At 36.8% G+C, this 12,600-nt stretch overlaps 1 protein-coding gene across 21 annotated transcripts in view; it reads left to right on the forward strand.

Annotated features, from left to right (window-relative positions):
- Positions 1–12,600, forward strand: part of LOC102926841 (phospholipid-transporting ATPase ABCA3-like) — a 136,367-nt gene that overhangs the window by 49,931 nt on the left and 73,836 nt on the right. For 16 of the 21 annotated variants that reach the window (XR_013044558.1, XM_042282808.2, XM_042282792.2 and 13 more), the window contains exons 9-10: positions 7,260–7,433; positions 10,085–10,266. Coding sequence is in view for 20 of the 21 variants with exons in the window: in XM_042282808.2 (XP_042138742.2) it covers positions 7,260–7,433; positions 10,085–10,266 (356 nt within the window). In the remaining variant the exon portion in view is untranslated. The remainder of the gene's footprint in view (positions 1–7,259; positions 7,434–10,084; positions 10,267–12,600) is intronic. The other 5 variants (XM_076551516.1, XM_076551524.1, XM_076551528.1 and 2 more) reach the window with 1 other exon arrangement.

The raw sequence follows: 12,600 nt of genomic DNA on the forward strand, positions 1-12,600 counted from the left end.
ATCACTTGGGAGGCAGAGATCCATCTGGATCTCTGTGAGTTCAAGGCCATGAGAGAAACAGAACTAGGCAGTGGTGACACATACCTTTAATCCCAGGAAGTAACATGGCAGGACACAGAAAGGTATATAAGGCATGAGGAAACAGGAGCTCACTTTCTTTAGACTGGGGATTTCATAGATGTAAGAGCTTGTGGCTGGCTTGTCCTGCTTCTCTGATCTTTCAGCTTTCACCCCAATATCTGGCTCAGAATTTTTTGTTACAAGACCTTTTAAGGTTTGTGTTACATTCATGTTCCACTGTAATTTTTCTGATATCAAAGGCCATTGTTCCACCCAGACAGGTTTGTCAGTTAACCATTTTAAAGGTAGGGTTATTGGTACCTTTGAAAGATGAGCACCTGTTGTGCCCTGTTTATGTACAACCTGAATGTTTGGTGACTGTTCTTTATAATACCTTTTAATATTTTTCTCAGAAGCATATGTTAGTTTATGGTTTGTTTCTTAGATTGGAGGAATGTTAATCTGTATTTCTGTAACAAATGATGTCTCCATAAATTCATTGCTATGTTAGCCATATATGGCTTTAATTTTATTTTCTGTCCTTCCAACCCTATATATTCAACCCACCTTGTGCTTTGTTTTACTTGAGATAATGTTCCAATCCCTAAAAGATGAACATTTACCTCCTGAAGAGGCCAATTTGGATGCCACGATTTTGATGTAATTATTGTTCCATCTGCCCCCTGTGTCTACCAAACTCCCAATTACAATGCTGTTTATTTCTATTTTTAACTTTGGGCTTTGGTCATTTATAGAAGTTTGCCAAAATATTTGCCTTTTGATTTCTTCTGAATTTTTTGTTTTATCTTCTAAAGCTGTTCTGTCATCCAGAGCAGTATGGTTTCCCTTAGCAGGTGTTAAGTCTTTTAACTGTCCTGTGAAGGAGTTTCCCCAATGTTGACAAGTAATGACTAAACCAGATTTGATACGGGGGCCTACTAGAGGCCCCCTTTGTCATTTCTTGATGGCAAAAGGTTACCTTGCCTACCCCATGTTGATCTGCATTCATTAGTCCAATGTCGGCCTTTGCCATACCTTCTGTGAAGTTCAGAAGGCTGTGTCCTTCTGTTTGTATTCTCTCTAGAAAAAGCATTGTTCCTAGGAATACCTTGTCTGCAATCCCTTTTCAGATAACCTGCCTGGTTTACCACAATTAAAACATCTAACCTTTTGATTTTCTTGAAATTTTAGAAGTCACTTCTATCCAAGTATCATCATAAGTGTGAGATCCAATATCAGCTGTATTTCTAATCCATTCATCTATGGGTGCTGATCTTGCCTTTAAAGGTCTGATCACCATTTTACTGGTGATCTGAATTAGCATTTTCAAAAGCCAAAGATTTTCTGGACGATGGTGGCAAACACCTTTAATCCCAGCACTTAGGAGGCAGAGGTAGGCAGATCCCTGTGAGTTTGAGGCCAGCATGGTCTTTAAAGCGAATTCCGGGACAGGCTCCAAAGCTACCCAGAGAAACTCTGTCTCAAAAAAAAAAAAAAAAAAAAACCCAAAAAACCAAAAACAAAGATTCAATTAATATTCATCTAACTTCTGAATCTGATATCATTCTATTTATAGCTGAAGTCAGTCTTTGTAAAAAAAAAAAAAAAAAAAATTCAGTGAAGGCTTCTTTTGGGCCTTGTATAATTTTAGTAAATGGCTCAGTCCTCTTTCCTGATTCTTCAGTCTTGTCCTAGGCATTCAAAGCTGCCTTATGGCTTAGGGCCAAGGTGTGATCATCAAATGCAACCTGTCTTTCCATCAGAATAATGGCCCTCACTGAGGATTTGATCTTGGAAAAACACATAACCTCTAGCCCTACCTCATTGTTTGATGACTCTAGCTTTGTTTCCACCAAGTTCTCTACAGTAACTAAGAACCTGCTTCCAATACTGTTGTAACTAAATCTTTCCAGTCTTGTGGAATAATTCTGTTCCATGTGGCCCATGAATTTAACATCTGCTTCACAAAAGGTGAACGCATACCATATTGAGCTATTGCTTCCTTAAATCTCTTCAAATTGAACATTTCTATAGGATCCCAGTTAATTCTGAATAGACCTGGGGATGCCTATCATCTGATGGTCATTCTTGAATGGTAGCTGGATAAATTAAGGTGGTTTTCTAATAACCTTGGGCTGCTCCTCTTCAGTTTCATCATGCAATGGTATAGTCGTTCTGCTATAAACTCCTCTGTGTGTGAATATTTTTCTTAGTTTCATTAGTAGGTCTTTCTAAGAATTGTATCTTATCAATTTTTCATATTTGGCACCAATATCAAACAACTTTTTTAGGGATAAAACATGAATTACCAAATTCATAATGATTATAATTGACATTATATAAATCCTAGCTAAGTTAATTATTCCTTCATTTCATTGTTTCATTTTCACACCATCCATTCTGGAATCATACAAAGACCTAACTCCCCCCATCATAATATTGTTTCCCATTTTTAACCTGGGGAAAAAATTTTTTAACTAATTCCCCCCCCCTTAAGAATTCCCAGTTGTCTCACCATATCTGCTGAAGATGACAGTGAAGTGTGAGGCTGGCTGTCGATACATAGCACAGTTAAGACAGAGAGCACAGATGGTGCAGAGCCTGGCTGAGGGCAGTTGCAGCTACTCATGCATAGCTGTGAGCTGAGAGTGTATTGCAGTTGCAACAACAATAGAAGTCCAATCAAGTGTCAAGACAACGAACCTAGTGGCAGTGCCTGAAGATGGGGTCTATGGGAAGCCCACAACCCAAAGGGTGAAGGAGCCAAGGAACACAAGCGGACACAGAGGAACATGCTGAAAAAGCCTGAAGACAGAGCAGGCTGGTCATGGGCAACTAACTCTAGTGGAGGAGTTTGGGGCATATGGAATTTGAGTGGCAAAGCCAGAAGGAACCAGCTATCTCATGATTTCATGCCTCAAGTTGGATGCCAGGTAAAGCATTTATCTAATTTATCAATAAAAATCAGGAGTCAGATATCAGGGTAAGGCCCTGAATGATCAGAGAAGCTGCAGAAAAGCCACCAATGAACTCCTACCTCTTTCTTTCCTTCTTCCAGAAGGGCCAAGATTCTCTTTAAGTCTCACCTTACTACTTCCCCAGTCATCCAAAACCTCTCTGGTTAATTTTGGTCAGATAGTAGCTAGTTCTGCCCTCTGATTCAAAGCGAACTTTATTGTCAGAATGCAATCAAAATATCACACAACACTTCGTCATACCAAGGATTGGAAAACTTGAGTGAAAACTTGCATTTGCCAACACTTCAGTGAAGGAAATATAATTACTGAAAGGATTAAGCAGCCATTTTCAATGTGTTGTCAAGCAATTACATGTTCTCTGGATACCACTATAGAAAAAGAAATTTCAGCAAAGAACTAAAAGTTATGAGAAAGAATCAAATATAAATTATGGACTTGAAAAATACAAAAGCAGGTGGGGAACCAATGAAATGATGATAAAGGGGTAAGAGGTGAAATTGAGATTACAATAGAATTTACAAATTTAAAAATAATGACAAAATACAACAAGGAAAAGAATGAATTGACTATACGAGACCAGGGATGCCAGATAGTGGTGGTACATGCCTTTAATTCTAGCACTTGGGAGGCAGAGGCAGGTGGATCTCTGAGAGTTTGAGGCCAGCCTGGGCTACAGAGTGAGTTCCAGGACAGCTAGGAAGCTACGACTGTTACACAGAGAAACCCTGTCTTGAAATATTTTTTTAAAAAAAGGCCAGGGACAAAATGTGCAATATAAATACCATTGAAGTATCAGAAGAATGGTCTGACTTTGGAATTTTTGCAGGAGGAGAACATAGAGGAGTGTGTCAAGATAAAGAAAGGCATGAGTGACACCTTCCTGAAGAGGACTCTTGTAGCTCAGGAAATAACAAGAATTGACAAATAAGACTTCATGTAACTAAAAGTATCTGCACAGCAAAAGCAGCAGAATAAAGTGAGAGTCCAGAGTCCAGTGTTTTGTCAGGTGCTCATCTGACAGAAGTTTAATATTTAGAATAAAAAACTCAAAAAAATCTATATTTCCTTTTGCTAGTTTCTAACCCACCCTGTAAATTGTTCGCTGCTTTCTGTGCTCTCTAATGTGTTCAACTGCTCTTTATAATGTTTTTAATCTGTATTTCTTTGATTTATTAAAGTTTTTGCTGGGTGGTAATGGTGCACGCCTTTAATCCCAGCACTTGGGAGGCAGAGTCAGGTGGATCTCTGTGAGTTCGAGACCAGCCTGGTCTACAGAGCGAGTTCCAGGACAGGAACCAAAACTACACAGAGAAACCCTGTCTCGAAAAAAAATTTTTTTTTCTCACATAATATATCCTGACTGTGGCTTCCCCTCCCTTCCTCTCCTCAGCTCCTCCCACCTGCCCCTCCCATCTGATTCATCCCCTTTCTGTCTCAATTGAAAACGAACAGTCTTCTAAGGAATGATAATAAAACAAAATATGATAACGTAAAACTTAAACTAACACATTGGAGTAGGACAAAACAAACTAACAGAAGGGAAAGAGCCCAAGAGAAGGCACAGAAAAGAGAGACCCAATCATTTGCACTCAGGAAGCCCATAAGAACACTTAACAGGAAGTCATAATATGTTTATATGCAAAGGATTTGTAGGATAAACAGAAGAAAATATATATAAATAAAATAAAAAGATAAGATTTAAAAAGAAAGAAAGAGAAAACCCTGACAACATTATGAGAAAAGGAACCTCCAAATATGCCATTCAGTTCATTTTCTGTTGGACATCTAATGCTGGACATGCAGCCTATCCTTAGAGTGGTTTGTTTCCCCCATAGACTCCTTTGGAGGAAACTAAATTTTCATTTACAAGTGGTTATCAGTTAGAGATTGTTTATGGGTTAAGTGTGGAGGCAGGTGTCAACTTCTCTTTTCAGCTCTAGAGCTCTATCTGGTACAGACCTCGGCAGGCCCTGTGCATGCTGCCTCAGTCTGTGAAGTTTATGTATATGTCAATCATGTTGATTTAAAGGGCCTTGTTTTCTTGGTGTCCTCCATCCCCTCTAGCTCTTACACTCTTCCTCCCTCCTCTTCTACAGGGTTTCCTGAGCCCTGAGGAGAAGAATTTGATGGAGATATCCCATTTAGGGCTGAGTGTTCAAAAGTCTCTCATTCTTTGCAAAATGTCTGGCTGTGGGTCTCTGCATTTGTTCCCATCTGCTACAGGAGGAAGCTTCTCTGATGATGGCAGAACTGAGTATAGCAGAATGTCATTAGGAGTCATTATAATGACCCATACACACACAAGAATCTTAGATTCTTGCTCACCCAGTGTCAAGTATTGTTTCTATATCATAGAGTGAGCTCTAAGTCAAATCAGATATTGGTTGTTTACTTCCACAAGCTTTGTGCCACCATTGCCTTAGCATATCTTACAGTCTGGACACCACTATAGTTTAAAGAGTTTGTGGCTGTGTTGGTGTTTACATTTCTCCTTTGGCAGCCTACAGAGTACCTTTGTGTACCAAAGCTACTAGTATGTAGGGATGAAGGCTCTATGGAGGCAGCAGCCAACTTCTGTTCAATGAGTTGTATAGGTGTTGTTTTCAGCCATGGGGCTTGCTGTCAGTTTGTAGAAAGCAACCTATAATCTTAGAACAGCCTGGGTTGTTCAAGGGTTCTCATAGAATCCCTTTGACCAACAACTCAAATAGAGGTAACCCAGTCCCAGTACTAGAAGCTTCATTTGGTGACAAGAGATGTCCAGTTTGGGTTCTGTCTCTCCATTATTTGGTGATTTCATTTAGATCACCTTCATATATGTATACATTTTAGGAAGCTCCCACTGAAATAAGTTTTCATACTACCCCTCAAATGGCCTTTACTTTTAGCTGTCTTCCCTCATATTCCCTCATTTCTCTTCTTCCTTCCCCCTTTCCACTTGATCCTCCCATTACAATCTCCCATCCATAACTATCTATTCTATTTCCTTTTCTTAATGAGATCTATCTCTACCCCCTACTCTCTTACTCTATACCCAACTTCTGTTGTTCTATGGATTTAGTAGCTTATCAATGACTTAATAGCTAACATCCACATATAAGCACATACATACAATTTTTTACTTTCTGGGTCTGAGTTTCCTCACTCAGAATGATGGTTTCTAATTACTTCCATTTACCTGCAAATTTTATTTTTTTTAATGGCTGAGAGTAATACTCCATTGTGTAAATGTGCCACATTTTCTTTATTCATTCATCTGTTTATGAATAGAGCAGCAATGAATGTGATTGAGCACATGTCCTTGTGACAGAATGAAGTGTCCTTTGGGTATGTGGCTAAGAGTAGTGCAGCTGAATCTTGAGGAAAATCCATTCCCAGCTTCCTAAGGAAGTGTCACACTAATTTCCATAGTGGCTGTACAAGTTTGGACTCCCACCAGCAATGAGTGTTCCCCTTACTCTACATCCTCGTTAGCATGAGCTGTCACTTCGGTTATTGGTCTTAGCCATTTTGATATGTTTAAGATGTAATTTCAAAATAATTTTGTTTTGCATTTCAATGATGGCTAAGGATATTGAACTTTAATTGAAGTGTTTCTGAGCCATTTGAGGTTCCTTTCTTGAGAACTGTATTTAGAACTACCCCATTTTTCCATTGGGTTGTTTTCTTGATGTCTAGTTTTTTGAGTTCTTTATATATCTTTTGGATATTAGCCCTCTATTGTATGTGTGGCTGGTAAAAATCTTTTCCCATTTTTAGGCTGCTGCTTTGTTTAAATGATGGTGATATTAGGAAGTAGTGTCTTGCAATTTTATTGGGTGTTTCATTACTTTCTTCACTAACACTGATTTTATATCCTATTAATATTTTGATGAGAATTTATTTCTCTTTCTTTTTTAATATGTCTCTGATACAATGCATCCTGACTGCCGTTTTCCCTCCCTCCACTCCTCTCCGTTTTCCTCCACCTCCCCTTCCCCCAGATCAGCTCCCCCTCCATTTCCTTTCAGAATAGAGCAGATTCAGTGCAACAAAACCCCATGCTTATGGGCTCAACAACATCTAGTATTTAGTCATTACCTACATGTTCAGTTATTCTGTCTTGTTTTATAGATAAGACTGGAAACAAAGTAACTTTTTGGAAACATAATCTAAGTAATATTCAACATTGTTAGTACTCTGTTGTAGTATAAAAAGTTAATTGTAATTTCTTATTTGAAGCTCATTTAGCTGCTTCTGCTGGAAATCTCCTGTTTTTTGCCAGTTTCTTTCCCTATAATTTCATCTCTGAACACTATGGAATGTTGGGCCTTACCACCAAGGTGACTGCCTGCCTGAGCGCAAATGTTGCATTGGCACTGGGGATTAATATTTTAATCAAGTTGGAAATACAAGGTGGGTATTGATATTGCTGATTGAATACTTAGGAAACTGGGTACCCAGGAGATGAGAAGGTAAGAAAATTTTATATTTTCCTCAAATTTGTTTATTATTATAGGTGGTTATGAAAAATCTGAAGTTTTCACACCTAGCTGGGAAGTTATTGGCAATTAATGGGCAGAGGGGAAAATATCTGTTTTCTTTAGCACTGTAGCCCATGATAAGTTGCCCATGCTCCGGTTGATGGTGCCCTACACACATGCACGTATGAACAGCACTAATTGGATTCAAGGGTTATTAAAAATAAAAGACATGAAGTTTAGTGAGAGAGGGGAGGAAGTCAGGATGAGTGAGTTAGAGTCGGGGGACAAGGGGTGGCTGTGTCCTAAATGCATGTATTTGTGTATGAAATCACCAGTGAACAAAAGTTTCTAAAGAAAAGTCTAGAGCTCAGATTGTCCCATCTCTTTTTTCTGTGAACTTACACTGTCAAATAAATCATTTAAGAACTTTTATTATTTTTATTCTCTAAAAAAAAAAAAAAACAAAAAAAAACAAAAAAAAAAAACTTGGACTTTTCCCCATGCAAGGATATGCTTTTGTTCTTCTCGTAACATTATTTAGTATTTCATCATAGTAAACAGAATCAACCACTTCCTTTTCCATATATGTTTAGGTGGCTTATGGTTCTTACTGTTATCCATAGCAGTTTATGTGTATGTGGTCGTATGTGCATATTATGAAAAATAAATTTCTAATTGCAAAAGTGATAACTACACTAGGCAAGGAGACAATGCCTATATCCTAATTACTTAGGAGACTGAGATGAAACTTGAGCCCAAGAGTTTGAGACCATCCTGTACAACAGAGCAAAACTATAGAGTATTTTTTAAATGTCTAAGCTACAAAAGTACTGTCTCATAAAGTGCTTATAGCTTAAATTTTATTTATATTACAATGGCTATTGAACAGATGACTCCAATAATAATATTCTGATTTTTTGAGAATTTAATACCAATGTCACAAGAATTTTATGACTTGATACTAGTTTTGGTTTGGGGGTTGTTGTTTTTGGGGTTCTTTTGTTTTTTGTTTTTTGTTTTTTGTTTTGTTTTGTTTTGTTTTAAGATAGAAAGTCACTAGTTAGCCCCAGCTGGCCTACAACTTGCAATGTAAACCAGGCTGGTCTCAAAGTCACAGAGATACACCTGCCTCTGCTTCCAGAGTGTTGTGAGTAAAGGTGGGAGCCACATACCAGCCACATATGAATTCTTAATGTGTTAGTATTGCATATCTTGTTCTTTAGTTGATCAGGTTACTTTACATCTGAATTTTAAGATCAATTCCATCAAGTTCTATGAAAACTATTGTCAGGACTTAGTGAAATTTTTGTTCTATTTGCCCATTAATGTAAAAATTAAGAATACTTAATTTTCTCATCTGTGAATAAAAATTTTCCAATAAGTAGTCTATCAGAGGAATGCATATGTTATTAGTCATTCAGGTTACTTTACATCTGAATTTTAGGATCAGTTCCATCAAGTTCTGTGAAAACTATTGTCAGGACTGAGTGAAATTTTTTGTTCTTTTTGCCAATTAATATGAAAGTTAAGAATACTTAATTTTTTCATCTGTGAATAAAACCTTTCCAATAAGAGGCCTATCAGAGGAATGTGTATGTTATTTATTTATAAATACTCCCATAATTTTTATTTTTCAGGAAGCATTAACAACCCACATTATTTCATCTAGGTGTCATATTTCCATTGGTTTATTGTGGAAGAGCACAACTTTTAATTTCCTACTACCTTGTTTTTTTATCAGATTTTGTGGCTGCACCCATTTACACAACAAAACTCGACAAGGTTTATCAATTTTACATTAGTTATTGTCTCTTTTCTCTATTATAAACTTTATCTTTCAGGAACTCTATTTTGTTTGAAGCGGGAGGACTTCTCAGCTTACAGGAAATTTCTTGTGTGTATTTAGACTCCCATTTTTTCTGTGATTTCTAATTTGTTGTTTATTACCTCTCAAAATGGATTAAATTTTTATAATCATTTTTGATTCCACAGAATATTTTTCTCATATTATTACCCTTTCTTTTAAAAGATCCATTGTTCGTGTATGTTTCCAAAGGGAAAAAAGAGGCCAGAGTTGAAGAACAGATGAACTTGATGAGCTCTTGTCCTTTTTAAGTCTTGCCTCTTGAAGCATGGTTTTCTGCAAACCTAATTTCTTTCCTGTTATGGAAGCAAGAAAGGAAAAGCATTCCTTCCCTTCCTTTGGTGACTTCCTTCCATGCTGAGCAAGAGTCCATGTTTCCGTCCATCTTCATTGCTGTAAAATGTATTTTACACATTTGAGCATTCTTGTGCTTGTTTCTGTGGGAAATTAGCTTGAGGGAGAAATAACAAGATAGATTCTAGTAAGTCTACTTTTCCCTTGCTGTTCTTTTTGTGTGTTTATTTGTTGTTACAGTTATTCACTTCATTTTTATCATTCCTAATTGTTTTTAAAGGTTTTGAAGAAAAAGGGGGGGAATGCAACCATTGTTTTCTGTAGTAATACAGTTACTAGGGGTCATCAGCAGATAGGTAATCCACAATACAGAGTACCAGGTCACAAAGATTTCCTTCATGCCCAACGTCTCCTTTTCATTTCAGAGATTGGTGTTAAATGGCATAACCTTTGGACACCAGCCAATCTTGAGGATAACTTCATCTTTGGCTATATGTTCGGAATGCTTTTGCTTGACGCTCTCTTATACAGCCTTGTTACCTGGTATGTGGAGGCTGTCTTTCCTGGGCAGTGTGATGTGCCTCAACCATGGTACTTTTTCCTTATGGTGAGTTCTTTTTTTTCTTTCTGTTTTTCTTTTACTGAAAATAGATTCTTTTCCTACAACATAGTCTAATTATGGTTTCCCCTCCTTTAACTCTTTGAGATCCTCCTGCCTCCCTTTATGGTGAGTTTTTAATGCTGCTGTTGATTCCAAATTGTCATAATCCTTGTAAACCTATTTCAATAAATGTGGTAATCAAATTAAAAAGCCAAATTCTGATCAACCTAATCTGTATACCACCAGTATTGAGACATTATCCTTTCTTGATATGCTATAAAGTCTCCTCTGTATATAGTTGCATAACATGTGTAGATAAAACACTGAAACTTTTAAAACTGTAAGCGCTATGACCCTGAAGCCAGATAATATAGTCCCTTAGACTAGAGGGTGGAGAAACAAAGGAAACTCACACCAAATTAATGTGTGGTGCTTTCTTAGGTTCTGTCAAAGAGACAAGTAAGTATTTCCTGTACCTTCTTTCACCACTTGGTCCCTTTCAGGGGGCTAACCGTTTATTTGCACAGAATACAAAGGTGCCTGCTTCTTTTCCTTCAGAATCTCTTATCATGACTGGGTGATTACAGTAAACACACTATGGCCAAGTGTGATGAGCCATGGCTGCAAGCTCACTTTCCAAAAATTCAGTTCTGTCCTTCTACCTCTAACAGTTTTACTTAAATACTGGAGATTAAAATTGTAGATAATTTGGCTGAAAATGGTATACCTGAAAATACATTACAGCTTTGTTCTTCATGTAGAGTAAATTTAACCAAACTGTTTCCTAGTTCTTAGAAATCTTCAGATTTTTTAGGGAAATACATATTTGACATAAAATTATCAATTTTTGTTGTTTTTTTGAGACAGGGTTTCTCTGTGTAGCTTTTGGAGCATGTCCTGGAACTCACACTGTAGACCAGGCTGACCTCAAACTCACTGAAATCCATCTGCCTCTGCCTCCCCAGTGGAATTAAAGGCATGCACCACCACCACCTGGCAAAATTATCCATTTTTAAATGAAGTCACTAATACTTGGCATATTTACAATGTACAGTCATGGTATGCAAACTTGACCTCTCTACTTATGGTTTTTCATCCCTAAGAACTAAAACTATGACCTAAGAAAAAGTAATCTCCAGTTTTTATACTTCAGGCACCTCTAATTTGCTTGATTTTTCTATGAATTCATCTATTCAGGGTGAATTATAAAAATGCAGTCATAATAATTAAAAGTTTGTGGGTGCTTCTTTAAGTAGTTTTTCAGGTTTATCCATCAGTGCAAACTGATATTTACTCATCCTGTTGTACAGCTGCATAATATTGCATATCTCACTGGAGGACATATTGTTTTTGTCTTTTGTCTGTTGTGAATAGGACTATTTTTAATTATTTGAGTATATAGCTAGGAGTGGAACTACTAGTTCTTATGGCACTTCTGTGTTTAAGGTTTTGGAAACCCTTCCCATAAAGTAATAAGGTTCCATTCCTTCACTCATACTTCCTTTTATAGTAGTTACCCTCATATGTTTTATGTGACATTTAATTGAATTTCCTGATAACGCATCATAGCTATGATATTTAAGTGATTATTGGCCTTTGTATATCTTGTTTATAGAAACATAAATTCATGTGCCCATTCAGTAATTGTTGTTTGCTTTTTCATATACTAAACCCTTCTTTAATATATGATTTGCAAATATTCTTTCCTATTCTATAAATTGTCCTTTTACTCTTCATTATATTCTTTAACACACATAAGTTCTTAGTTTTGATGAACCAGTTATCTGGTTTTTATTTAATTGTTTATATATTTCATATCATCTCTAAGAGCCATTGTGAAATCTAAGGTCATGAAAATTTGTCTTTTTACTTTCTCCTAAGAGTTTAGAAGTTTTTGCTCTTGTACTCAGATCATTGGTTACTTTGAATCAATTCTTTATGTAGTGTGAGGTAGTAGTCCACCTTCTTGCTTTTGCACAGATACTCTAATAGTCCAATACCATGTTTTGAAGAAATTATTCACTTCCTATTGAATATGGCCTTGGCACTGTAGATGAAAAACAATTAGCCATAAATGCATGGGTTGTTCCTTGATTCTCAGTCTTAATCCTTTGTAAATATCCTTGCTCCAGTATGATGTCATTTTGTTATTATAACCATGTTATAAGTTTTAAAATCTGCAAGTGTAAGTCATCCACCTTTGTTGTTCTTTTCAAGGTCATTTGGGACTAACAAATGGTTAGTGTAATTCAGTGTGCTCCTGAGATTCAGCTTTTCTGCAAAAATGGCCATTGGAATTTTGACAGGGATTGGATTGTGGTGGTATATTTAGATAGTGTT

This window comes from Peromyscus maniculatus, chromosome 1 (assembly GCF_049852395.1).
Source record: "Peromyscus maniculatus bairdii isolate BWxNUB_F1_BW_parent chromosome 1, HU_Pman_BW_mat_3.1, whole genome shotgun sequence".
Lineage (NCBI taxonomy): Eukaryota > Metazoa > Chordata > Mammalia > Rodentia > Cricetidae > Peromyscus > Peromyscus maniculatus.